This window comes from Lupinus angustifolius, chromosome LG03 (genome assembly GCF_001865875.1).
Source record: "Lupinus angustifolius cultivar Tanjil chromosome LG03, LupAngTanjil_v1.0, whole genome shotgun sequence".
NCBI classification, from domain to species: domain Eukaryota; kingdom Viridiplantae; phylum Streptophyta; class Magnoliopsida; order Fabales; family Fabaceae; genus Lupinus; species Lupinus angustifolius.
This window is the reverse complement of record NC_032011.1, coordinates 1308669-1334533: the sequence shown is the minus strand read 5'-3', so window position 1 is coordinate 1334533 and position 25865 is coordinate 1308669. Positions and strand designations below refer to the sequence as shown.

The 25865-nt window shown below is 33.0% G+C and overlaps 4 protein-coding genes across 6 annotated transcripts; 1 reads left to right on the top strand and 3 right to left on the bottom strand.

The window, feature by feature from the left end:
* On the top strand, positions 2998-7527 carry LOC109342880 (lysM domain receptor-like kinase 3). Of its 2 annotated transcripts, none has more exons than XM_019580917.1 (11): positions 2998-4060; positions 4237-4314; positions 4580-4885; positions 5128-5261; positions 5370-5459; positions 5565-5670; positions 5776-5927; positions 6007-6104; positions 6183-6330; positions 7137-7244; positions 7347-7527. In XM_019580917.1, the coding sequence occupies exons 1-11, from the start codon at positions 3457-3459 to the stop codon at positions 7509-7511; spliced, it is 1989 nt and encodes a 662-aa protein (XP_019436462.1). In that variant the 5' UTR covers positions 2998-3456; the 3' UTR covers positions 7512-7527. The 2 variants fall into 2 exon arrangements, with proteins under 2 accessions (XP_019436462.1, XP_019436461.1); XM_019580916.1 differs by having other exon boundaries at positions 2999-4060; positions 4580-4882; positions 5116-5261.
* On the bottom strand, positions 8168-10492 carry LOC109342881 (clavaminate synthase-like protein At3g21360). Its single transcript, XM_019580918.1, has 3 exons — positions 10048-10492; positions 9242-9495; positions 8168-8669 (listed from the first exon to the last, which is right to left on the bottom strand). Exons 1-3 carry the CDS (start codon positions 10405-10407, stop codon positions 8309-8311), a joined length of 975 nt encoding a protein of 324 aa, XP_019436463.1. The 5' UTR covers positions 10408-10492; the 3' UTR covers positions 8168-8308.
* On the bottom strand, positions 11337-16393 carry LOC109342879 (protein PAF1 homolog). The gene is made up of 12 exons (XM_019580915.1): positions 14994-16393; positions 14668-14736; positions 13941-14048; positions 13677-13857; positions 13529-13605; positions 13302-13421; positions 13003-13108; positions 12605-12691; positions 12422-12490; positions 12113-12184; positions 11878-12021; positions 11337-11794 (listed from the first exon to the last, which is right to left on the bottom strand). The coding sequence occupies exons 1-12, from the start codon at positions 15887-15889 to the stop codon at positions 11657-11659; spliced, it is 2067 nt and encodes a 688-aa protein (XP_019436460.1). The 5' UTR covers positions 15890-16393; the 3' UTR covers positions 11337-11656.
* LOC109342877 (NADP-dependent malic enzyme-like) lies at positions 17642-23955 on the bottom strand. 2 transcript variants are annotated; one of them, XM_019580913.1, is made up of 20 exons: positions 23731-23955; positions 23060-23349; positions 22285-22405; positions 22077-22151; positions 21547-21698; positions 21313-21418; positions 21141-21206; positions 20725-20820; positions 20528-20599; positions 20338-20421; positions 20150-20248; positions 19923-19970; positions 19727-19780; positions 19543-19641; positions 19369-19458; positions 19196-19273; positions 18840-18914; positions 18659-18749; positions 18249-18377; positions 17642-17970 (listed from the first exon to the last, which is right to left on the bottom strand). In XM_019580913.1, exons 1-20 carry the CDS (start codon positions 23758-23760, stop codon positions 17882-17884), a joined length of 1944 nt encoding a protein of 647 aa, XP_019436458.1. In that variant the 5' UTR covers positions 23761-23955; the 3' UTR covers positions 17642-17881. The 2 variants fall into 2 exon arrangements, with proteins under 2 accessions (XP_019436458.1, XP_019436459.1); XM_019580914.1 differs by lacking the exons at positions 17642-17970; positions 18249-18377 and adding an exon at positions 18488-18580 and having other exon boundaries at positions 18614-18749.

Sequence of the window (25865 nt, the reverse complement as noted above, 5' to 3'; positions counted from 1 at the left end):
AAAAGTTATTATTCTTGTAAGCTTCGTTCCTTCTTCTTCTAATAAAAATAATGTGATTGTAATATAATCCATGGGTGCACAATGTCACCCTTAAACATTTATTATTATTATGATTATTTTGTGTATCCATGCTCCAAATAAAACAAATCTATAATATATATATATATATAGATATATGTATATATGAATTCTATGTAAAATTTTATAATACTATTCTGTCTAAGGTAGCAGCATATATACTCAGGAACTACTTTGCAAAAATATGCTATTTGATGTGGAAATGCTATTGACCATTATAATTTTGTTGCTCTTTTATTCCATGATCAAAATGAATCTCTTGTCTAGAATTAGAAAAGAATGATTTTTGGACTGATTAGGTAAAGTATATCTTGCATTCACACTTGATTTTCATAATGCACCTAAATGAATAGTTTGGATTGAAAATTAATTAAAGTAAATTTATTTGTAAAGTTAAAAAGTAAATAAATTTAAGTATACATATCCCACTTTTTTTATTGTAAAAGTAATTAAATTAGTATTGTGGATTCAGTATTTGGGTTGAAGATTTTTTAGCACAAAAAAATCAGTTGAAGATAGAATGCATATAATATAAGGTAATAAAATATATTTTCATATAATGAGATAAATTATCTCCTCAGACCATTCAAATTATGACAAATGTCTATTTAATCATTTTCTACAAATTTTTTTCTCTTAAAACTAAAAAAATAAAACATATTTTATAATTTTAATGGCCTAAGATATAATTTTATATGATGAGATATTTTAAGATAAGTGTATAAAGACAAGCAATATTGAGCCATTGGCCCATTGGTCTTTACTTATTTCTGTCCTTTGATTGTATGAAGTGTGTATAAATAATGTCCATGATCATTTACTCTTATCTGGGTCTAAACCCAAGCCCATTGTAGTGGGAAAATGTGAAAGAAACTAGTTCAAGTTCAAGAGGGCTCTTCATTCCAAGAAAATGATTAGGTCAAAATAGTTCATGAAAATTATAGTAATCTGTTACATTACATTATTCCCTATTGTCTTGAAATCTACATTTTTTGTTGTTTAAATTAAAAATAATTTTCATAATTAAAAAACTATGATAGAAGTGAAAATTCCATTTACTCTATTGCAATTTGCAAAGGAGCATAGATGTTAGAGATTTGAAGGCAAATGCTCACTACAAACCACAAAACATAACAAAATTATGATAATTTGAATTGTTAATGGTTGTGTTAGGAACAATTATATTTAGCCTAACCTATAGCCTTTTACCACAACTTCCATCAAAACCTAGCTACCTCATTAATTTTACCACCAAACTTGGCCAAATATTTATTGTTAATATTAATTTTAGAGCTTTGTTTCATCTTCCTAACATATCTCCATAATGATCCTTCTAATACTTTAAAAAGTAAATTTTAAAGGAAAAGACAAGTATTCCATGAGAATATAAAAATATCAAAAAAAATTCTCAATCAATCTACTATTTATCATTAATATTTAGTCACCATTAACTCTTCAAAAAAATAATAAAAATGAACGGTGGATGATAAGTTAACGATAGATGATATACCGATTGTATATAAATTTTTACACTAACAATATATAAATATTATGCTCTAAAAGTATCGGATATACGTACATTTATCCTTAATTTCTCCATAAACTATTTTCACCATTAAGAACATCATCTATATCATAAAGTATGTCACTTTAAACATTACATTTTACTGAAATTTTTAATTAAACATTTTCTTTTGACTTATAACAAGACTTTAATATTAGATTGACACTTTGCGATACAAATTAAAAAGTGATGCACCCACCCCCTATTTAGTCTAGCAAATTTAATGATTGTGCAAGATGCAATTAATCTAATTAACATGTTCCATTCTCTTTAACAACAACTTAATCTAAACCTAGCTGTGTCATTAATTTCATGACCAAAACCTTGTGAGGGATTCTAATTAAGAGGACAAACTTTTGAAGCAATAGTAACAGCATCTTCAGACAAGATCCAAGTGTTGTGGGGACATTGGAATGAAAAATAAATAATAATAATCATGAATGACATTAAATATCATAAAAAGGTGCACCCAAAAACTTAAAATGTGTATACTTAACTTACTATGTTAGCTAGAACCTAAATAGTAAATAATAAATTAGATATCATCCATGATAATGGATTGATCCTTCTATTCTCCTGATATGATATAAGATCACATATTTTATAAACAATATTATATTATTTCATGTCTCATGAGATGTGATTGGTCGAAAAAATACTTAATAATTAAATTTTTAATTTAATTATATTTTTTTCAACCAATCATAACTCATTACACATAGAGTGATACAAAAAAATGTGTTCTCATTGTCTTAAATGTGTTCTCATTGTCTTTTTCTCTCTTGACATGAGTGAATAATAATAGTAGTAGTAATAGATTATCCAAATTTGATGGTAATGGCTAATACACACTATATATGATTTATGGTTGGAAGTATTTCAAGCCAACTTCACATGCAGCAGGTTACAATTAACGTAACGTACAGGGTCCAACTAACTTTTTTTTACTTATGCTTTTGTATTTTGTTTCAATCGAAAAGTATTTAATACTCATAAGTCGTTGGCTTAGTGGTGTAAGTTTCTGCTATATTCTCTTAAGGACAAATTTTTTTTTGTTTTTTTCGCAATGGTAAGTGACATAATACTACCTAGTAAGTGGGATATTTACTTCCCTGGATGCACTTAATAAATACTACTCATTAAAATGTACTGAATTAGAACCATAACAAAAATTCATAGGACTAAACCCAAGCTTTTGTTACATGAAAGTTGTGACATGTTTTATGGTAATGTAACAATTAATGTACTTGGAATATGGCTACATAGATTTTTCAAAATTCAACCAGAAAAATCTCAGTGAAAGATAAAATGTCCCTTCAGTAAGCTGTTTCCAGAGTGTGTATTCTGTACAGTAGAAAATAAATGCTATGTTTATGGTCCCTCCATTCTTTTCTTCTTAGTAGGCCAGTACTAGTATACTCAGTTTTTCATTATATCACCACATACATTTTTATTATCTTTCTGAACTTCCCTTCTGATTCTGACACTATAAAGTTTTCCATATTGTTTTATGTTCAACATTTTGTCATTTTTCAACAATTTTTTTTATCTCTAGAATAGGAACAAAAGTAAGTTGTTGTTCAAATTGGAACTGCAATTCTTCATCAATTTTTTGTTATATATCAGTTTCAAGTTTTTGCATGATGTGGATGGTTTTACTCAACTAAATTTGTACTTGTTTGTTCTTCCATTATAGCATAGTTTTTATGTACCAAGGTCTCTTGCATTCCTTCAACTTACACTGTGATTGATTTCACTGTTTTCTTTGATCCTCATCAAAATCAAGTCTTTATATTTAGGCTTGTTAGAAAGTAATGGATCTTATACAAAAATACAGTTTGAAGTTACCACTACACATTCTTATATTTCTGCTTCAACTTCACTTCATTTGTACTTACCCAACACCAATGAAATGTTCTGACACAACCCGGATTTGCACTTCTTTCTTGGCCTTTAAGCCTCAACCAAACCACACTATGGCTTTGATACAAAGCATGTTTGATGTGTTGCCAAATGACATAAGTGTTGAAAGCAATGGCTGGGATTACATATTCATCAGAAAAAACTGTTCTTGTGCTTTTAGTATGAACAAATATGTGTCTGACACTACCTTCACTGTAAGATCTAATGGAGGGTTTGTGCATGAGTTGGTGATGGATGCATATGAAGGTCTTGCTTTCTTGCCCAACACGACTCGTTGGGCAAGAAAGGGTTCCGTGATTTCGCTGAGATTGTTCTGTGGCTGCTCCAGTGGAGTGTGGAACTATTTGGTGAGTTATGTGATGAAAGATGGAGATAGTGTTGAATCCTTGGCAAGCAGATTTGGGGTTAGTATGGATAGTATTGAGACAGTAAATGGCATAGACAATCCAGATAGTGTCACTGTTGGTTCTTTGTATTATATTCCTTTGGATTCTGGTTAGCCTTTGCAATCTTCAACCCCTTTTATCGTCTATATTCAAATGAGTTTAATTTCGATACACCAGTATAATTTTTTTATATTATCGGTTAATCATATATGTGACTCTTACAGTCATTATGTTAAAAGAACCTAAATCCTAACTGTAATTTTGAAATATTTAATTGCATTGTAGTTCCTGGTGAGCCTTATCACCCGAGGAACGATACTACTCCGGTTCCTGTCCCTTCTCCATCTGTCAATTATTTTTCAGGTATGGATCAACATATAATGATAAAGGGAATGCTCATTTTACTTTTCTATTAACTTGGAGTTAAGCAGTTATTGCAGTTATACCTCAATTCATGTACAAGTTAATAGTTACAAATTTGTTTATGCTGATTATTACTAATGATGAAATAGCATTTTTGCAAATCTTGCATTTATTTACTGATCTTTGCTTATTACTCAGAGAACCGATACGCCGAACTAAAAGTTATCTGTGTAATAACTGAATGTGAACTACATTGTTTTTACAGTTGATGGAGTCAATCACAAGGCTAATGTACCCTATAGATGGATCATTGGGGGTTTAGGGATTGGTCTTGCTCTGATATTATTAAGCATGATTCTTTGTGTTTCCCTAAGATCATCGAATTGTTTTGATGAAGCTAGAAATCGTGCGAAAGATGCCGAGGGCAAGGTCTCTCATAAATTCCATATTCTTGGGAATCCATGTTTGTCTTTTGGTTCTAGAAGGTACATATGTGGCAAACCTGTAGAACAGAAGAAAAGTGATGGTGAATCCAGCAATCACCAAATCACAATTCCCATAGCTTCAAGTAATAATCAACCTACTTATTGGACTCATCATGTTTTCATGTACTGCTATGACCAAGAATATGCGTAGTTCTAATGAACATATAATAATGGATGCAATTATGATATTCAAAATATATACATATACATATACATATATACACATCACCATCTAGTTTTGTTATACATTTGTGTACCAATAATATGATATGCAACTTAAAATTCCAAGGTATGCATAAGTATTTACTTATTGCAGCTCTAGGACCTGATGAATTTGGCATGGATGAGCCTTTAGTTTTTGCATATGAAGAGATTTTTGCTTCAACTGATGGTTTCTCTGATTCGAATCTGCTTGGACACAGAACATATGGTTCTGTTTACTACGGCTTCCTTCGTAACCAGGTTTTTCGCTGTATATTCTTAGCTATGTTTATAGTTTATGACAAGTACTTCATAAAAAAAAAGTATAGTTCTAATTCAGGTTTTTATGTGTGTCTAAAATTCTTTTAGGAAGTTGCTATTAAAAGAATGACATATACTAAGACTAAAGAATTCATGTCAGAGATGAAAGTTCTATGCAAGGTTCATCATGCTAATCTGGTAATTTCCTTCATGTTCAAAATAAATGTTATACTTTGATTTTGAAGGTAATTGCTTGCAGCATTTCAAGACTTCGATCCTATTTCTTTCATTAATTCTGTCAAGGTGGAATTGATTGGCTACGCGGCTAGTCATGGCGAGCTCTTCCTCATATATGAATATGCTTCAAAGGGTTCCCTCAGAAGCCATTTGCATGATCCTCAAAATAAGGGTAAGATAATAATGCCTCTAAAGCATAAGTATCATTTCCATGTTGTCTGGTATGAGCAATACTTGCATATATAGTTAAAGATCACTTTTTGTGTGTTTCTTATAGGCCATTCCTCACTTTCTTGGATCACAAGGGTCCAGATTGCTCTCGACGCTGCTAGGGGCCTTGAATACATACATGAGCATACAAAAACTCATTACATCCATCGAGATATCAAGACAAGCAACATTTTACTTGATGGATCATTTAAAGCCAAGGTAATATCAAATTTCGACAGCACTAAATCATTTCTATATGTTTTACAGATTTTTTGATTGCGAATTTTCTCTATCTCAGATATCAGATTTCGGGTTAGCAAAACTTGTAGGTAAAACAAAGGAGGGAGAAACCACAAACACCAAAGTTGTTAGTACATATGGATATCTTGCTCCAGAGTAAGTGATCAACATCTTACATATATGAAGTCATTCCTCCTACATAGGAAGAGTAAAAGTATTTCTAATATTTTGCAGATACTTGAGCAATGGCTTTGCAACAACTAAAAGTGATGTCTATGCATTTGGTGTTGTTCTTTTTGAGATTATATCAGGGAAGGATTCCATCATTCAAACCGAAGGCACGATGACAAAAAATATTGAAAGGCGTTCGCTGGCATCTATTGTAAGTTCAGTATAAATAGGACATGATTGTGAATACCTGTGATGTGTCCTGATATTAGTCTATTAACAAAAGATAATTTGGATCCACAGTGAAGGCAATACAACATTTGAATATTTGAAATTTGGACGAAAAATGGCATTATGTTGTTACATCATTGTACTGAACTGATTGAGGTGGCTGAGTTTTTCTATAATGAGCACACATACACTGATATACATCATAAAGAAACAGAAGTGTGTTGAATTATATATGAATCATGTGGAAATAGATGAAAATGGATGCTTCAAAGATCAAGAGTTTTGAAGTATCGTTAATTGATTATAGCTTAGAACTTTGAAGTCTGTATTATGCTTGGTATTTTGGTAGTGATTGCATGGTTTTGAAAGGATTTGAAGGTTGGGTCTATGCAAAGGATAGGAACTAATGACAAATGAAACAACAATTTTCCTGTAGCACACAATCATTTACCAAAATACTGCATGAGAAACTAATTTCCTTGTAGCTTATCTAGATGCATAAGCTTTTGGAAAGGATTCTTAGATATATACTAAATTTGTGTAATAAACCTCAGATCAAACATGATGAGAATTCAGTAAATACTTTGCTTTGTCTTTTGATGCATTGCATCTTATGTTTAAAACTTGGCTGCAACATCTTTGTTTTTCAGTGTTACTTGTTGGATTTATACTTCATCTGTTCATCATACCTCCACATTTCTCCTTGTTTCATTTATAATGCCGCGTTCTTGTGGTTTACTATTGCAACCATTTTCCGGAACATTGCCTTAAACATTTGTCAAATAGCAGATGTTGGCAGTTCTAAAGAACTCACCTGATTCCATGAGCATGTCAAGTATGAGAGACTACATTGATCCTAATATGATGAATCTGTATCCTCATGATTGTGTATTTAAGGTAAGTTGTTTTATCCATTTCCTACTGTTATGTTTATAGATAACATTTTGTATGAGGTTATATTGTAGTGATTCATTTTGTTGTTTTGGCTTTTGGGAATAGATGACAATGCTGGCAAAGCAATGTGTGGATAATGATCCTATTTTAAGACCTGATATGAAGCAAGTTGTGATTTCCCTCTCACAAATCCTCCTATCTTCTGTTGAGTGGGAAGCTACTCTAGCTGGTAATAGCCAAGTATTCAGTGGACTTGTTCAAGGAAGATAGTTACACACAAGATTCTGCCCACTACTTCAAAAGGGTTCTATTTTTTTCTTAGACTATGATTAGTCAAATTATACCACAAGTATTATTAAGTTATTGAATATTTATTAGATTTTAATTTAAATTTAGTATTTTTACCAAACACCATAAGTGACATAATTTATGTGATATCATGTTATAGGAGCAGGGACTTATCATTGAAGTGATAGGTGAATATCTATCCTTGGCCAATTGCATGAGTATCTTATTTTTTTGTTTAATTGCACTTCATTGTCTGTAAAATTTTGTTACAATATGTGAGGAAGGATATTTGGTAATTTGACATTAATCTAGACATGTTAGCATTATTTGATTCCATACTTTTTTTGTTCTAATCTCTCCTTTCTCCTGCAGAAGTAATGGTAAGCATGACAGCATTGCTGCAGTTTATGATTGTAACTTTGCTTTTGTAGTAAAAAGGTTGCTTGGATTCATAATAAAACTTGCAGTTGATCTTCCTATCACTTTGTGCTGAAAGAGCTATTGTCTCCATATCTTGGTATATAATTTCATATTTACAACAACAATCAAACTTTTATCCCACCAGGTACGGTAGACAAACACGGATCGAGCGATGACATAATGTTTTATCGTAAATCATGTTTATTGACAACGTATTGATCTTCAAGTCTTCCTTAAATAACTTCATATTTAAGTAACATAAAATACAACCTCAAATTTTGGCAGTTGAAGCTTGTTAAACATTTTAGCTTAAATTTAGTACATAGATACAATGCCAACCTTACTCTGAATCTGGAAATCTACTTGACAAGTGAAGCTAGCACCCGGCGAGGTGGATCGAATGATCTTCTAGAATGAAGAACAGCCCAATTATCAAGCAACAAAACATCACCTTTTTGCCAAGGAATTGCAACACATTCCTCTTCTAGTATTCTGAGACAATCATACACTATATCAGCAGGCAATGGTTCACCATCTCCAAATGTAACAGCCTTCACGGGGTCATTTTTCTCATCTTTCCAGCCAGTGTAAGCAGCCACCATGCTGTTAAACCAAATCTTGCGTTGTCTTCTCTCGTCATACTTCACTGCCGGAATTGGCCCCATGATTGTTTTCACTCCATCATCCAACCATTCCAACTCCATACCCAGTTTTTTGGCCCTACAAAAGTTTAAGAAACATTTGTTTCAAAGTAAGACACTTGGCAAGCATTATATGGAAACCAAAAATAAGAGTTACATGCATATTAACCATTAAGAGGAATTTGTGAATAGACCAACTCTGCTAAAATCTTAAGCTTAGCATGTGTGGGCTGTCAATGCATCATAAACAGGGTTTAGTATATTTTGAACTCTAGGGGATCATTTTCTCATAAATAAATTCATCTAAAAGCTTAAGGCTTGAACTATTTCATATATATATGGGACAATACACTAATTTCCATTGAAGTTTGGCATAATTACACTTGACTCGACACTACTCTTGTTTAAAAAATGAACTTCCTTGAAATTATGTTGTCATTATACTTAACCTTAGACATTTATGCTTTTATTACACTTTACTCTTTTGAGGTGTATAGTACAGTTGCACTTATTTCCTTCAGGCATTACACTTTACTCTCTTGAGGTGTATAGTAAGTACTCTTGCACTTATGTTATCAAAAATGCAATTTTGCCGTGTAAAGAATGCAATGCATCTATGATATTTATGAGGGTTGGTTAAAAAGTACAAACCTCTGTTCAGCCACGGACTTATCGGTGGTTAAGAATGTTGATTTCCATCCACGTCCAATTGGGGAGGAAGGGTTGTCATCTTCCCCTAAAACCCTAATATACAACAAACCATACTTCTCGAGTCTCTCAACAAACTCAGGGTACTTCTCCTTCATTCTCTCGTACACAACATGGCTAAGCACAATTGGAGTCTCACCCCCACTCCCAGGTTCCACTTCACAGTAGAAAAACAACTTGGAAGGAAACTCAGGAACCTGTTCACAAAACCCACAACCCAATGACATCAATTTAGAGTGAAGCACCATACTAGTCCCTCAAATTATAAATAGTCATAAACTTGGTCCCTAAATTTAAGAAACTACCATTTTAACCCTGAAATCATAAATATCATTGAAATCAGTCCCTAGAATTATAAGTTAAAATAAAAAGAGCTTATTTTCATAAGGTTAATTAAGTGCTTATTCAGTAAGATAATCTAAAAATACATCATTTGCATAGTCTTCTTTGATAAGCTTATTGGATTAAGCTAAAAACTCACAGAGAGGTCATGAAGCTATCTTGAAAAGTTATTTATCAGAATCTTATAAAAAGAAGTTCTTTTCATAAACCCAAATAAGTTTTTTCCGGCCCTAGACTAATACAACGGATATTCATAATGTTAGGGACTAAAATATGCTAAATTATTAACTTCAAGTAGTAACTACTGTGGCAACTACTTAACATGTAATTTGAAAAGGGGTTAATGAAATAATTGCAAAGATTAAAACTTGATCAAAGAAAATGAAAGAAAGTGAGAGATTTAAGACCTGTGCCATTTCATGATGGAAAGGGATCTTTTGGTCAGGTGGGGATTCATTGGCGGTGAAAACACGACCAACAACGTTGGTTCGTGGTGCAGCGCCACCAACATAAGGAAGCTCCTCGTACTCGAATGATTCAACGACGTCGTTGAATTCTGATGCGGTGTTAACTTGGAAACCCCTGAAAAGTACAGCACCTGATTTAAGAAGCAACGATTCGAGAAAGGTTTTGTGTTCTTTGACTGCGCGAGTGAGAGGGAGCGCGTGAGATGAAGCGAGAGATAGTACAGATGGGAATTGAAACTCGTTGAAATGCTTCTGGTGAGGAACATTGATTTCCACGAATGCTGGTTCTGATAGGGACATGGTTTAAGGTTTGGAGTTTCGTTTTTCTGTTTTAGGATAATCAAGTTTTGTTCTACCTTTACCCGCGTCCATGTGGCGGAAACTGCGACCAGATATAGAAGAGGATATCTCACGAGCTCTGTGTCTTAAATATTGATCGGACTAATTTTTAAACTCGGATTAACCTAAATATATTCAATAATTGATAAATAGAACACAAAATATTTAGGCAAAACCCATGTGATTAAATTACTTAACATAAATTGTGCATACAAATTCAAGGCTCTAAAATATAATTGTTTTTTAGAGGACCCACAGCTCCAATTTCTTATTCTCTTCTCTCAATCTGTCTTTCAACCCAAAATAAAATAAAACATCATAATAGGTCCTTAATTTTTTTTGAATTTCTTAAGAATGATTAAAATTATCTATTTATGTACTTCATTTCTAAAGTTATATAAACCATTATTATCCAAGTTTTTAATGTTCTATGTCCGTGTTGTGCTCCAATATCTAGTGACTCTTTTCAAATTCAACCTTATTCCTTTCGCAGTGTATGTTTACACTAGATAACTACATTTGCATAAAATAAAGAGTAAAATTAGCAGAAAAGATTAGTGTAAAAACTAAAAAGCATCACAAGTAATTCATAATAATTCGTATTATAGATATAAGTAATTCATGGTAATTCTTTTGGCTTTACCCCTTTTCGTATAATCAAAATGCCATGATGGAGATAACTTGATGTACTAAAAGGAAATTATGATTCCAATTTTCTGAAAAAACTTATATCATTCAGCCAATAAAAGTATGACATGTGTACTATTTTGTTTAGTTTTAGAAACATTTTTACAGAAAATGATTAAATATGATACATGTCATGATTTTAGTAGTTGGATATCATAAAATATTTTATTCTCAATATCAAATGATTGAACCATATATGAATGAAACATTAGAAAGGCAATTCCATTGGTGTTCAAACATTCACTAAAACCATATTCAGGCAATGACAGGATTCCATTTAATCTCACATGCTTTTTACATTTCCTTATTTCACATTTGTTTTCTACTTTAGTGGTATTGAAAGGGAAAGCCTATATTGGTTTAAAAACTGTCTACATAGAATTATGAGCATGAGTTAATATGGTGTTTATCATTTCTTTTACTTCAGTGGAACACCTAGGAATTCAGCTACCTGAAACCAACAATCCAAGCATAACTTCATAGGGAAAATTTGCTTGAAGGCAATACTATTTGCATCAAAGAATCAATCAGACATGTCATCTTCTGCTCCACTAGACTGATAATTATCCTGGTATTCTGCAACTCTATGTGGCTCATCCATATCATCATCAATTTCTAAACCCCTTCTCTTTGAAGAATCGCCCTTTGTATTTGTATAAGCCTTAAAAGCATCAAAATATTAAAGGAAGTTACTTTATGAATTCAAATGCAATGACAAGTTTAAAGAGAAATTCAGTGGCATACCCCGGAATCCTTCAGTTCGATGGCAGCAACATTTGGCCTCCTCCTTACGGTAACTCTTGAAGGTATTGGAAATTGTTCGACCTCCTCACCAGATCTTCCCTCTGTAGCTCTCTTTTTTCTTAAAACAAGTTTTGTTGGAAGAGGCTGCATATCAAATTAACAAATTGACAGTGATCAAGAAACTATGTGTCAGCACATTGGTTGAGAAGACAGAGATATTGTTTCCAGAAAATACCAAATAGCGCGCCTCTGACTCATCAAACGAAACTAGGTACGTCGTAGGGTCATCTGCATCATCACCTCGTACCTATTAAAGATAAAATTGTCGAAACAGTGTTATAAGGGGAAATGTTTAGCATGCATTTATTTAACAATAACAAGGTTAATCTGCTAAAAAAACAATAACAAGGTTAATCTGCTAAAAAAACAACAAGGTTAATGAACCAAAATTAGCTACGAGAATTTATAGCAATTTTTTCAAAGGTATAACAACATCATGATGTAATTTTAGTTAACATTGAGTCTTTAAAATTTTGCCACATACATCCCAGTGATACTCGCGAACCCAAGAATATGAGACGTCTTCATTTTCATCATATATATCCTTTGACAGCTGCCATCACAAAATTCAGAAAAATCCGATAGTTAATCCAAAGTTCAGATAGTCATGATTAAAATGGTGCAACATAGCCAAAGTTGAATTAAATCTGAAGTTTCACATCTCTACCTCTCCAGGTGCTGGGGCCATATATGCCAAAAATTTCTCAGGATTTGCAGGATCTGAGCTAGATGCAACATAGCTTTTCATAATTGCCTGTAAGCAACAAATAGATAGAAGTAAGTTCAAAACACATTCAGTAGTTGGAACAATTAATCATCATATAGTAAAAAACAGGCAAATGTCCAAATACTTATACTAACACTGCAAGGTAGATACACAAATCGTTATAGCAACACTTTTTAATTGTCAAACGTAGCATTTGAAGATCTTACTAAGCACTTCTTCCTTGCTTTTGAACTTCAAAAAAATATTTAGTTGATAGCTATTCATTTGTGTGTCTATCTAAAACCGTGACAAAATTATGTTCACTTTTATTAACATGTTATCGTTGAATCATAGCTTACCCTTGATTCATGGGCATCACGAACAGATTTGTCCAACTTACTGTACATTTCTGAATCAACTGAAGGAGCATTATCGAATGCTGCAACAACAAACTGATCATCATACCTGCAAAGGTAGGATGGCAGATGGCAGTTTAATTAATATGAACATAAATGTGAATGTCATGATGCAGTATGAATCATCTGCTATCAAAGGCTTGTATTTTGTGTACAAAAATAAAAAACTGGCTGATTAATAGCATACAGCAGGGTTAATATACTTTCACTAATGAAAAGTGTGTCACTGTGTCGTGCCATACCTATCAAAATCAGGTAGCAGAGGCAGAACCTCTACAGGATACAAATCTTTCTTAGTTGCATGAACAGGGTGTGACTTAGCTGCTTGAAATGATGCTTGTATTTCCTTTATTTGTCTTTCCCTAAAAGGATCATTTAATCATAGTTAGAGGATAATAATTACAATGGTGTAGCAGTTTCTCTGTATAGAACTGACTTTAGATGGACAACATGGTTTACAAAAACATACCTGCTGTTCAGATTTCCCAAAATGCTGCGGCCTCCCTTCATCTCTCTTAGTTCCTTTGCTTGTTTTTCAGTTAAAGACTACAACAGTATGTTTGTAAGTTATTGCTTGTAGAATAATGCATCGTTATATTGACATAAATGTCTAATACCTGTTTTGTCGATTCCATGCTCAGAGGAGATATATATTGTGTTTTGACAAGCCAAGCTACACCTTTATCAGTAGGCCTTTCTTTTCTTTTTATGCCATCTTTTTTAATAGGAGTAATGGCTTCATCATCTCGTAACAATTCTTCATCTTCTGGGTCAAGAGGTGGTCTGACACTGGGAGGACTATAAGACAAGTAAAAAAGTTTGTCAGAGCTACTCATTCAGCATAAACCACTGATTCAAATTCACTTGAGCAAGGATAATACTTGTAAACACTGAGATCAAGCAGGTCCAGAGGTATCCCAAGATCTGGCTCCATAAAAAGTTTGGGTTTGTACATTTTCTCTAGAGATGTGATTGTATATCTGGCATATCTGCACAATGACCATAAAATCAGGAAGAAAAAGCAAGACAAAAGGAGGCGAAGTTAAACTATTAATTTTGGAAGCATCCCCTAAATATTGTTCTCCAATAAAAATCAGTCTTTAATATGAGGAGTAAGAAAAGTATGTCATAAGCCTTAACCACTGAATCCTGCATAACCGGTCAACATGGAAAGACTAACTAATGAAGCATTTTAAAGTAGCCATTTGACAACCAAATGGTCTTCAGCCTCGAAACTTCATGCAAAAGCTAATCAGAATCATTTATCTCACTTCGTATATGCTCTATCTCATGCAGATTGGTAGTACATTAAATAACTTGCAGAGCATATCTCATGATTCTAATCTAATACCAGAATATACTTCCTGCCTACAATATCATATTAACCCACTATATGGTTACCAGATCTCTCACCAAGGTGTCAGTTTTCCTCTTCATCTTCCTACACCCTGAACATTTATCACTTACCAAAATGATGAAAAGATGTAGCGATAAGTGGGGAAAACAATAGCATAACATCATAAAATCAATGAGAACGCTGCCCCATCAAGTGGATAATAATTCTTGGTAGCTACATACTAATATAAACATGAGAATAAGACTACATACTGGTCTTTCTCTTTCTTGAACGCCATTAGCTTGGGTTGTGCACTTGGATCTGGAAGTTCATTTCGGAATCTTAAATGAAAGCATGCAAAAAAAGGTGTTAGTATTGGACTTAAACTGGAAAATCACTAGCCTAAAAAATCCATAAAGATAGTTTCTGTTGCCTGCATTATGAATCATTACTAACACTAATGAATTGTAAATCAAACTCAGAACACATAATGCAAGAGATAACAAACGTCATTTGAAACTGGAATCTCCACAGTACACAGAAGAAACAGCAACTGTTGTTAAGAACTGAAAAGAAATTATTAATGCAACATACTCACTTCATCTTACACAGAAACGTTGTGGGCTTCTTCAACCTATTTTCAATCCTCTCACCACTCAATAAGGGAGTATTTCTCTTTTCTCCCATTCGCGAACCTATGACCGAACCATGCCCCTTCCCAGATGATAATATCTGAGTCTTTTGCAGAACACTATTCTGTGACTCCTTTAGCTGATGCCTATGCTTTTCTTCTTGCCTTTGCTTCTCAAATTCTCTCTTTTTCCTTAACCTCCTTTCATCTTCTGTCTCAGCCCTCCCTGGAGGCGCGTTTGGTTTCTTTATTGGCATCGGAGGAACAGCAGCAAGCTTCTGCTGTTTATGCCCATGACCCGAATACTCATGTTCACGTCTACCATGTGCCGAAGTCTCCTTCAACGGCCCTTTATTGCGATCATATGGCCGCCTTTCATCATTGTTTCGACTTTGCATAGGAGCTGGAGGAGGAAGAGGTGGTGAACTAGGAGGTGGTGGTGGAGGGATAGAAGAACTCGGTGGCGGCGAAGAAGGTGGTGGTGGTGGTGGAGGAGGTGGTGGCTGCAATGGTTGCTTGCTATCATACTGAGAATAATGATTAGGAGGATAATACATAGGAGGAGCATTAGGAGGTGGTGGTGGTGCAGGGTATGAAGTTTCAGGAGGTGGCGGCGGCGGTGGTGGTGGTGGATATGGATATTGCTGATAATGATGATGAAAATTAGAATTTGGGGGCATTTGGTTATAACCACCTTGTTGAGGGAATGAAGTAGAGGGAGCTGAAGAATTCACACTCCCATCTACTCCTCCTCCACCATATTTCCAATTCCCATGTTGTTGGGTTTGTGCTGGTGCATTAGGGTTTTGACTTTGTGCAACAAATGATGATTGTGAAGGAGGAAAAGGCCTATATGAGGCCATGCTCAATTTCACAGTTCAAGATCCACTAAATAATACTCAAATAATTAAACCAATCAACAACAAAAGATACAAACTTCTAGGGTTAATTTCAAATCTTCAAAATCATGCTGAGCATAATTAAACCTAGATAATCAAAAAGGGGAAACCTATTAGATTCTGAATCATGGACTATATAAATAGTAAAATCTGAAACCCTTTGAGGAATAAACCAAAAAATCAAGCGGGGACAAAGCGAATTTCAAGTCCCTATAGCTCTAATATAGCGGTAAAATTGAAAACCTAGTAATCGGAGATTGAAAAATCCGAATTGATAAACTTTTGCGTTCACCAAAATTGTAAACTTTACAGAAAAGGGTCAACGAAACATAAACTTGGTGTGGAAAATTGGGATTTGGGAGAGCCTAATTGAAAAGTTGACGCAGAATGTGAAACTAATTAGAAGAAGAAGAAGGGGAAAGAGATCGGAGAGACAAGATAATGAGCTGTGTTATAATCATAATAACATTGGACTGTCTTTTTTGGACTCCAAATCAAACTAAAGTAGAAAGCACAAGTGTAATCAATTCTTGATAACAAATTATTATGTTGCTTTCAATTTTCCTTTTTAAATGTTATTATAAGTATATAAAAAAGAGTAACCTATTTAGAAATTTGGTATGTACATATAAATTCAAACTTGTCTTTGAAGATAATGAGTCCAAATAATCCTTAATAAGAAATGAGATGTCTCAAAATTAATTAAATAAATACTAAAAAAATTATTTTAGACTTTTTAATTTTCAAGAACTAAATCAACATATACAAAAAAAAATTAAGAGACTAAAATAGAAATTAACTCAATTTTTTTTTATAAATACAAAAAAAGTCACATAATATTGAATGTAATATTTAAGATTGATGTAGAATTAATGTAACTCCTATATTATTTTTATTATGTTCAATAGTTCATATGAGTAATGAAAAGTTTGCTTCTTGTAGTATACCATTTGAATTTTTGTTTAACTTTATAAATTAAGTTATATTTATACATGAGATGTTTCTTTAAATATCAAATAATTTGATATGATTATCAATTTAATACAACTTAATTATGTTTGTTAAGTAGTCAAAAATAGTGATCATACTTATGAAATTGCACGATCTTACAATTCTTAGGCATGCATCATAGGATCGACTGACATCATCACATGAGTTCATAAAACAAATGGAAACGATGATCCTATGATTACGAACTCTTTTTCACTTTGTACTTCAGAAGTCATTCGCTCACTTTATGCTTCACTTCTCTCGCGAGCAAAGATTGACCTAGTCATATGCAACCTGGTTTCTTGCAAACCCTAAACAATTTTTTCATTTATTTATAAAAAAACACATGATGGATTGTTAACCCTTTTTATAATGAAAGATGTGTTCTTGTATCACAAGTTGTAAGTTCTCACAAGGTGTAAGTAGTACTTGTTCTTCTGGTATAACCAAATTGCTTTTCAAGCATTTTATGTATGGGTAAATCGCTTACATTTCTACCATCACATGTGATTATCTCTCTCAACAAATGTCAATCTCAATAATCAAACTCTAAACATTTTAGTCTATATGAAAAACTAACAACATCTTACATTTACCAGACTAACATCTTGTTAGTAGTTTAAGAAATATTAACCAAAAGCATTAAGTCTTTCACACTATCATGATACCATTGACCTATATTATTTTTATTCAAATGCATAAATAATCAATGATATGATGAAAATGTAAAAAACTCACTTGGTGCATAATCCATTGTCTAATAAAATTTAAAAGGAGAACATAGTTATTCAAGCTACCCATAGTTCAACTACAATGACCAATCTACCCTCTTAAATCACCAAATACAAAAACTTACAAGCTACAAGGACAAGGAAAAAATAAAGATAAAAAATGACAACAAAATGCCTTTATGATAAACCCAAAATTTGAAAGGAAGAAAAAAGTGGCCTTATAGTATAGGGCACTTCAACGGTAGCTTCTGTAGGATGGGGTATACATACAGCTTTCAGCAAACTCCACCAAATTCTTTGGTTGAGGAAGGCGTGTGGCCAATCCTGACAAAAAAACATACTCAAAGTTATTAAATTTCTAACATTTTATTCTTAAATATTTCAACAACAAAAAAGAACCTTAAAAACATGAAAGAGGGTATGTTTGGTTTAAAAATATGTTCACTAAAAGTGAACATATTTAACAAAACGTTATGATGTTGTTTGATCCATGTAGCTGACCCCACATAGAGAAACAAAAGCTTGGTTGTTGTTGTTGTATTATCGTGAACGGAAAATGGATACTAATATCTCTAGATGGCAAAGGAAAAGTAAAAGCTTACCAAGCTCATAAGCCTTAGCAGCAACTTTGGCAGCTATCTGTGCTGAAATCTTTCTGATGTTAGTGAATGGTGGGAATATGAGACCCTTATCATAGTTTTCCTGACTCACTTCTGCAGCCAAAGCTTCAGCTGTTCCAAGAAATAATATGAGTATTGTAATTTAAATTCACAGTTGCATAAAGAGCATGTAATCTGTGGATTGATTTTCACTATAAAAAAGAGTAACACATGAATAAATTGGAGCATTTGTACATAGCCACCCCATTACTATCGAGAAATTATATATTCTCCTGCAAATCCTCGTGTGAAAATTTGTAGAAAACTATAAAAGGCTATAGCACTTATGTTACTATTCCCACGTTTAACAACATTGAAATGAGTATTGAAAGTCTCTGATCTTGTGCACTTACATGCAGCCAGAAGCAGGTCGTCATGTACTCGAATAGTCCCCGACATTATTAAACCGAGACCGAATCCTGGGAATATGTATGCATTGTTGGACTAATGAACACAGAAAGAACAAACCCAAATTAGTCCTTATTTCGAATATGAAATTTTTAATATTTATATAAAATCTCAAAGGCTTCATACCTGGCCTGGCACAAACACTTTCCCCCCATATTCAACTGGTGGAAATGGGCTCCCACTCGCAAAAATGGCACGCCCCTGATATTATTACATATCGATAAATTAATAAAAAATGACCAATGCAATAAAATATCAGGAGAAGGGTTTAATTTTGATATGCTGTCATCGTAAAGTGATTATATATCATTTCTTGTTTGAGTTTTTAAGGTAGTTATTATAAGAGTAACATTTTTTTCCGATGTTCTAATGAATGATTAATTGACAGTGTAAAAAATTGTAACATTGATCATGCATTATAATTAAATCCTGTGGGAAACTCAAATTCGAATGCAAAAATACAAGTATCTTCTTCTTATTACCTGGCTCCATGTATAAGCTTGTTCAGCAGTACATTCTGATTGTGAAGTTGGGTTGGAAAGAGAAAGAATAATAGGTTTCTACAAGCATATCATAAACATTGCTCAGCTTATGTAATGTGGACATGAAATTGCTTAGTATGCAGATAAGGAGATTGATATAGTATTAGTAGTACCTCGTTGATAGAGGACATAGCCTCAATCACTTCCTTAGTAAAAGTTTGTCCTTGCCCGGATGTTCCGATTAACACTGTAGGCTTAATTTGCTGAGAAGATAACATTGAAAATGTAAGAATGAAATTATGTGCATGTGCATATCGGGTTGTAATGGACAGAAAGATTAATCATACATTAACAGCGTCAACAAGTTTTTTAACAGGTTCATGTTCGTGAGCCCAGGGCTTCTTAAAATGTTGAAGTGATTCTTTACGGGAACTGACAATCAACCCCTGCGAAAGTAGGAATGAAAGATTAATCAGATGGAAGAAGAGAATCTACTTCATACAGGTTGAGCTAAATTGGATTATACACAACCTTTGAGTCCACCAACCAAATGTTCTTGCGTGCATCCTCCAGCGGCAAATTAGTCTGCATCAAAAATCATACTTTCTCAATAAATCTATGTTATTCATGCAATGCTCACTCACATCATAACATTCTATTCCACCACCCGAAACTAAAAAAAATCCCAAAAAAAAATCAACAATAAAATCATAAAGTAGCTATCAACCTGCTTTGATATTTCAAGTGCTATGAGTTCTGCTATTCCAGTTCCAGCCTGCACCGGTCAAACAACAAAATTAAAAACCACAAGGACAAAATCGAGGGAACAGTTTCTCCTACGGGAATGATAGCAAAATATTAAAAATGATTTTGATATTTAATGCTGTTTTTCGTGCCTCGCTCTCTATGAACCAATGAAGGAGTAAGCGTGATTCAAGAATTTGATGGACTAACCTCTCCAGCACCAAGGAATAAGAATCTGTGGTCAGCTAACTTTCCACCAACCAATTTCAGAGACGCAACTAGGCCAGCAAGGACCACTGATGCTGTTCCCTGGAACAAAGTAGATACAATATCAGAGGTAATTATTAATTAAGTTACTAAAGTACCTGAATTTATCATTTAAGAGAGAAATTTCTTACCTGGATATCATCATTGAAAACAAGATGTGTTGATCTGTATTTTTCAAGCAGATCAAAAGCATTGTGGTTTGCAAAGTCTTCAAACTAAAAATGTGACATAACAGATTCCAAAAAACAAGAGTTGAAATTAGTACTAAGGATCGCAGTCAGATAAACCAAGAGATGATGTCTTTTGTATACTGCTTAATACCTGAATGAGGACTTTTTCCCCATAAGTTTGCTTGACAGCGGACATAAATTCGTGCACAAGTTCAGCATATTCCTGGAATCAGAAAAGTTGGAGCGAAGTCAATATTATGACATATTAGACAAATCAGAATGCCTGAAATTATAAATGATTTATTCCACAGTGGTGCAGGAAAAAACCACAAATCATGAATGGTGAACCTGTCCAGTTGCTCGTCTTTGCTTGAGCCCTATATATAATTCATCATTCAACAGCTTCTCATTGTTTGTACCCACATCAATGGTAATAGGCAAGCACTGAAAATTTTATAAGATAATATTATATGAGATATAATAAGAAACGGAAGTCACGTTATGCACAGCAATTATATAAAAAAAAATTGAACACTGGGCCAATTTCTCAGTAAACTAACAATAAAAGCGGCTATAGAGTAGAAACCCCCTAACAATGCTATTTCAAAAGTATATAAAATATGAATTGCTATGTGTTTTTATTTTCTTCATAAACGATCATAGCAATGAATACAAATTCTAACATCTTAAAATAAAATAGTAGATAATGTGAGATTATGATGAACTTGATTTATGGGTCAACAACGTAGGCCGGAAACACTTACAGCTGAAGGACGAACTCCCCCAAGTGCAGTATACAAAGAAAGTTTTCCCACTGGTATTCCCATTCCCTACGAATACAACATAGATTGCCAAAGGAGAGATTACAACATTACATCTTGTGATTCAATGCAACAATCATAAGTTACACTTGTCAAAAGGTATAATAGAAATTACCTGACAACCAAGATCCCCAAGACCAAGGATTCGTTCTCCGTCAGTTACAACAATGACTTGAATGTTCTTCTGAGGCCAATTCCTCAGTACTTCAAGAATCTTCCCCCTTTACGTTTAAACCCCACACAAGAGACAAAGGAACAATGAAATGAATAAAAATAATAGTATTCAAATAAAAGTGAACACCAGCAAAGAATTTCAGGAGGATAAAAGAGCAGTCAAAGTGAAACTTACTTCTCATTCAAACTTATATAAAGACCCTGAGGACGCATAAAGATGGTCCCATATTTCTGGCAAGCTTCACCCACGGTGGGAGTGTAGACAACGGGGAGTAACTCTTCAACGTGATCAATAAGAAGCTTGTAAAACAACCTTTCATTTCTCTCCTGCACACGAAAACATATGTTTAAGTGAATGCATTAGAATTTAATTCCAAAATTTGCAAATCAAAACATGTGAAGAAACTTTCACCAAGATATGAATTTGCGTTGAAGATGAATTTCAAAGTTCTTTATAAAATAGAGACCAGAAGATTTTTTGTACTGTTGAAAAGGTGATTGTATATGTATGCAAACAATGATAAACAGCGAAACAGAAAAGTTTTGGAGTCAACATTTGCATACGTCAAATTTTGTCACACTGCATCCTACAATTAATAAAATTTTAGTTCTGTATATTTACTAAACAAAGTTAAAAAGAAGTAGAAGACAAAAGTTTAGTTATTTAACAACATATTCTAAAATGAATACTTCACAAGGCCACACCTGAAGATCCATCATTGCCATGTATTTCTGCAGTGGAACCTGATACTGGCGTATGTGCTGGATCATTTTCTTCACCTGCAAAAAAGGTGTAATAGGTTTTAGTTGATGTTGTGTGATGAGCATAGGCACAAACTAATAGCTTTAAAAAATTATAATAAAAAAAATAAAATAAAATGTATTCAGAATATATTCTAGCAAGATAGCTAACCTGGGTTTCTTGAGGAATAACTGTTGGTGGAAGAAGACCACGCAAGTAGTGGGAGTCTCTCTCTTTTTCGGTGAAGGCCAGCCCTTTGTTGAAGTGAGGATCTCTCAACAATGTATAACCACTAAAAAGCAAGCAGCAGCAAAAGGTAAGTATATTCATCATGACTCAATCCTTCACCATTTAGAAAATAGAATTCGACTAAGACATTAAGGGTATCATCACATTCAACAAACATAACAACAGATCAAACACAGTGATCGACAAGAGAAATATGTAGGCTGATTAAACATGTGTTTACATATAACACCCTATGCACATCCAAATAAATGAGTGAACACAAACTAACCACCCTCCCCCAAAAAAAACAAAGATAATTTGTAATAGAATTATAAAAGATGGATAAAATCACAGAACCCACTATATTTATGTATAGTAACAAATCCAACCATGAATCATTCAATCTGCCAAATAAAAAGGTCTAGATCAGTAGAGTTTGTTTATAATAAAGGACTAAATAAACAAATACTAACGCACGAGGCTACAATCTCACTAGATGGGTCGAACAACGCTTCTATCATAATTAAACAATACTCATATTATTTAAATTCTTCCTTAGTTCAAAAAGAGAATATTAATCCTTCACTCATTACACCAAAACTTGTTCAATCAATTCCTATCACCAAAATTCAGACAGACACAACAACACAAACAAGTATCCAATTGGAATATAAACTCAAACAAAGTGAAGCTTAAATGATAAGATCATGAGTATCACCTAGCAACAGAGACACTCCAAGGAGTGACAGAATGCTCCTCCGTGGCCTTATCCTCGCCGTACACATCCTGAGGGCCGCCGGCGGAGATTTCATTATCGTCCACATCAGCCACCGCAGAATCACTTTTAATTTCTTTCAACGGTGTCGTCTGTGTTTCAATCTCCATCACAACACTACCGTTTCTGTCACCAACCCTGCTGCTTGGTGTCATACACATCACCCTCGAAGGACCTGAAACTCTTCTATGTGCAACAGAGAGGTTGCACGACCCACCTAACCCTGAACATCTCTGTGTACAAAATTTTCACATAAAAGAGAAAAAGGAGATAAAATATTAGTACCCAGATCAACAAATCAGGTAAACTCATCAAAATTGGGATAAAAATCAAATTTTTATACAACTGAATTAGAATAAAAATCAAATTTTTATACACCTGAATTATAAAAAAAATCAAATTTTTATATAGCTGAACCAAATCAACAAAAACCCATACTCTGGATTCTTGTAGTACCAAATTGTTAACAAAAAATAACAACAGAAACACTTTTTTTTTTCTGATTTACCAGCAGGAAATGAAATAACAAAAAAACATCAAAAAATGTGAAATTGGTTTGATTCAAATCTAGTTGTGATGTTGTGGAAAAAGCAGATAGAAAATGTTTGTATTACCAGTAAGGTGCAACTGTTGGAAGAGATCATGATGATGGAATGAAAAATAAGATTTGAGAAAAGGTGTGTTAATCAGAGAGAGAGAGAGAGAGAGAAAAAGATGATACTAAGAGAAGAGAGAAAAAGAGTTAAAGAAGAAGAGAGAGTCTTAAGGGGAAATAAGTTTCCCTGGGTTTTCTCTTCTCTCTGTCTCTTTCTCCTCTTTACTTTCACACAAAAGAGATCAAAAACTGTGTGACTCGAACAAATATTCAACTCCTTCTGTCACCATTAATAGGGAAGTGCAATACAAGTGCACCAACTCAATTCTCATTGTTTTTACCGAACTATCCTAGACTTATTCAAAAACCATTTTTCCTTAATAATGTATTAAATAAAAGAGAGAGAAAAAATCTACACAGTATATAAGTTTTATACACTATCATTTATATTATTTACCATTGATATTTAATTATGGTTGATATTTTTAAAAAAATAATCTAGATAAACGGTAGATAATGAAGTGCATGTGCATAAATCTTTATACTGTCATTGTATAGATTTCACACTCTAAATAAAGTAATCCAAAAGCTAAAATCAGTGTAACATGCCGTTTGAAGTAGACTTGTCAAAATCTGCATTCGTGACTTCAAAATTGATATTCTTTACTTATTCTAATATGTATCTTTTTATTAAAAAAATGAGCTTATTTGGTGAGATTGATTAGACTATTCTAAAATCTTGCTAGCTTAGTCACATGGGTTTAGATTATTTATTTTTTCTTCCTTTATTTATTATTGGGACCTTGGTAATACAAGTAAAAATGTTAATTCTACGAATCTAGATTGATATTGTGCTTATCCAATCTTGAACCCGGAATTCTGAATTTGAACCTAAATTTGACAGATTGAAAGCAATACTAATATCTCTAACCTTATTGGATTTTGTGTAACCCAAACTCGATAAGAACTCACCTAAAATTTGTATTGTCCATGATGCAACAACTTAGAATAAGGAAACATTCTTTCTTCCCAATTATTACAAAAGGAGTATGTCAACCGGGTTCGAAGTAGGGTATTAGTTCTATCAAACATGAATCTAAACCCGAAAATTGAACTTGGGTAAAACTCGAACACAGTCACAACAAGTTTTCCATGTTAAATTTCGATTGACTTCCGACAGGTATTCACAAATTTGATTTTCATTATCATTCATAATTATAAAGTCTACATAGTATTAAAAATAAAATGTTTGAATACATTCTTTGTAAAAGGAGTTATGTTAAAAATAAGTTATATATTAATATCCAATAATTTTTTTGTAAAAAATAGTTTAAAAACTATAAGATTTTCATAATTTTTTAATGTTATTTCATCTAGTTTGTTACAACTCACTTGAGATGATTTAAGCTGTAATTTAATATATATAAATTGCAACCTATATTTTTAATTTGACCTAATTTAATTGGAGCATTATGGATTAGTTTGAACTCATTATGATAGCCTACTTTGACCGGTCTAGTCACTCTTATGGACTGGAATGAGATTAACTTAATTCATATTTAGTTTGGTAACTAATTAGGACTATTTAATTATAATTACAGTCCACCTAATTAATGTCAAATTTATTAAGCATGAACCCATCAAAATCACCATAATTAACAAAATATTTATCATATTTTATATGGAATGTAATAATTAATAGGTATAAGTTTGGACATATGAGACAAAGGTTATTTTGTTAAGAATAAAAATGATAATTTTTTTTATGATAATGTAGGTAAAAAATTAAATCCTATTATATATGGGACATGTACAATGTACTTGTTGCACTTTGATGCTAAGAGGCCTTATGAAAAATGGAAATTACATGTTTTCAATGATGTCTCATTTCTTGTTTTTGACTAATTAAAATATTTTATTTTATTTTTAAATTTTCCTTTTTATTCATGTGGTAATAATATCTTATTGATTAAGAATATGGAATAAGACACGGTTAGACACAAAAGATTTTTATCCCCTATGGAAACTCTTGACTATCAAGATGGTGTAGTTATCTTCACATCCATTGTTTAAATATAATTTAAACCCATTCTAGCTATTTCCCATAGTCATAAATAGTTATTTAAATATAATTTAAACCCATTCTATTGAAAT

Coding starts and splice junctions, on each gene's coding strand:
- LOC109342880 (XM_019580916.1), top strand. CDS start 3,457: ATGGATCTTATACAAAAATACAGTTTGAAGTTACCACTACACATTCTT. Junction 5,671..5,775: donor GCATGATCCTCAAAATAAGG/GTAAGATAATAA, acceptor TGTTTCTTATAG/GCCATTCCTCACTTTCTTGG. Junction 6,105..6,182: donor TATGGATATCTTGCTCCAGA/GTAAGTGATCAA, acceptor AATATTTTGCAG/ATACTTGAGCAATGGCTTTG.
- LOC109342879 (XM_019580915.1), bottom strand. CDS start 15,889: ATGGCCTCATATAGGCCTTTTCCTCCTTCACAATCATCATTTGTTGCA. Junction 13,858..13,940: donor CTTGATCTCAGTGTTTACAA/GTATTATCCTTG, acceptor CTTGTCTTATAG/TCCTCCCAGTGTCAGACCAC. Junction 11,795..11,877: donor TCGAACTGAAGGATTCCGGG/GTATGCCACTGA, acceptor GATGCTTTTAAG/GCTTATACAAATACAAAGGG.
- LOC109342877 (XM_019580913.1), bottom strand. CDS start 23,760: ATGATCTCTTCCAACAGTTGCACCTTACTG. Junction 20,600..20,724: donor AAAGACGAGCAACTGGACAG/GTTCACCATTCA, acceptor TTCTGATTCCAG/GAATATGCTGAACTTGTGCA. Junction 18,915..19,195: donor AAGCTTATACATGGAGCCAG/GTAATAAGAAGA, acceptor TAATAATATCAG/GGGCGTGCCATTTTTGCGAG.
- LOC109342881 (XM_019580918.1), bottom strand. CDS start 10,407: ATGTCCCTATCAGAACCAGCATTCGTGGAAATCAATGTTCCTCACCAG. Junction 9,496..10,047: donor TCCATCATGAAATGGCACAG/GTCTTAAATCTC, acceptor TTTTGTGAACAG/GTTCCTGAGTTTCCTTCCAA. Junction 8,670..9,241: donor AAGTCCGTGGCTGAACAGAG/GTTTGTACTTTT, acceptor AAACTTTTGTAG/GGCCAAAAAACTGGGTATGG.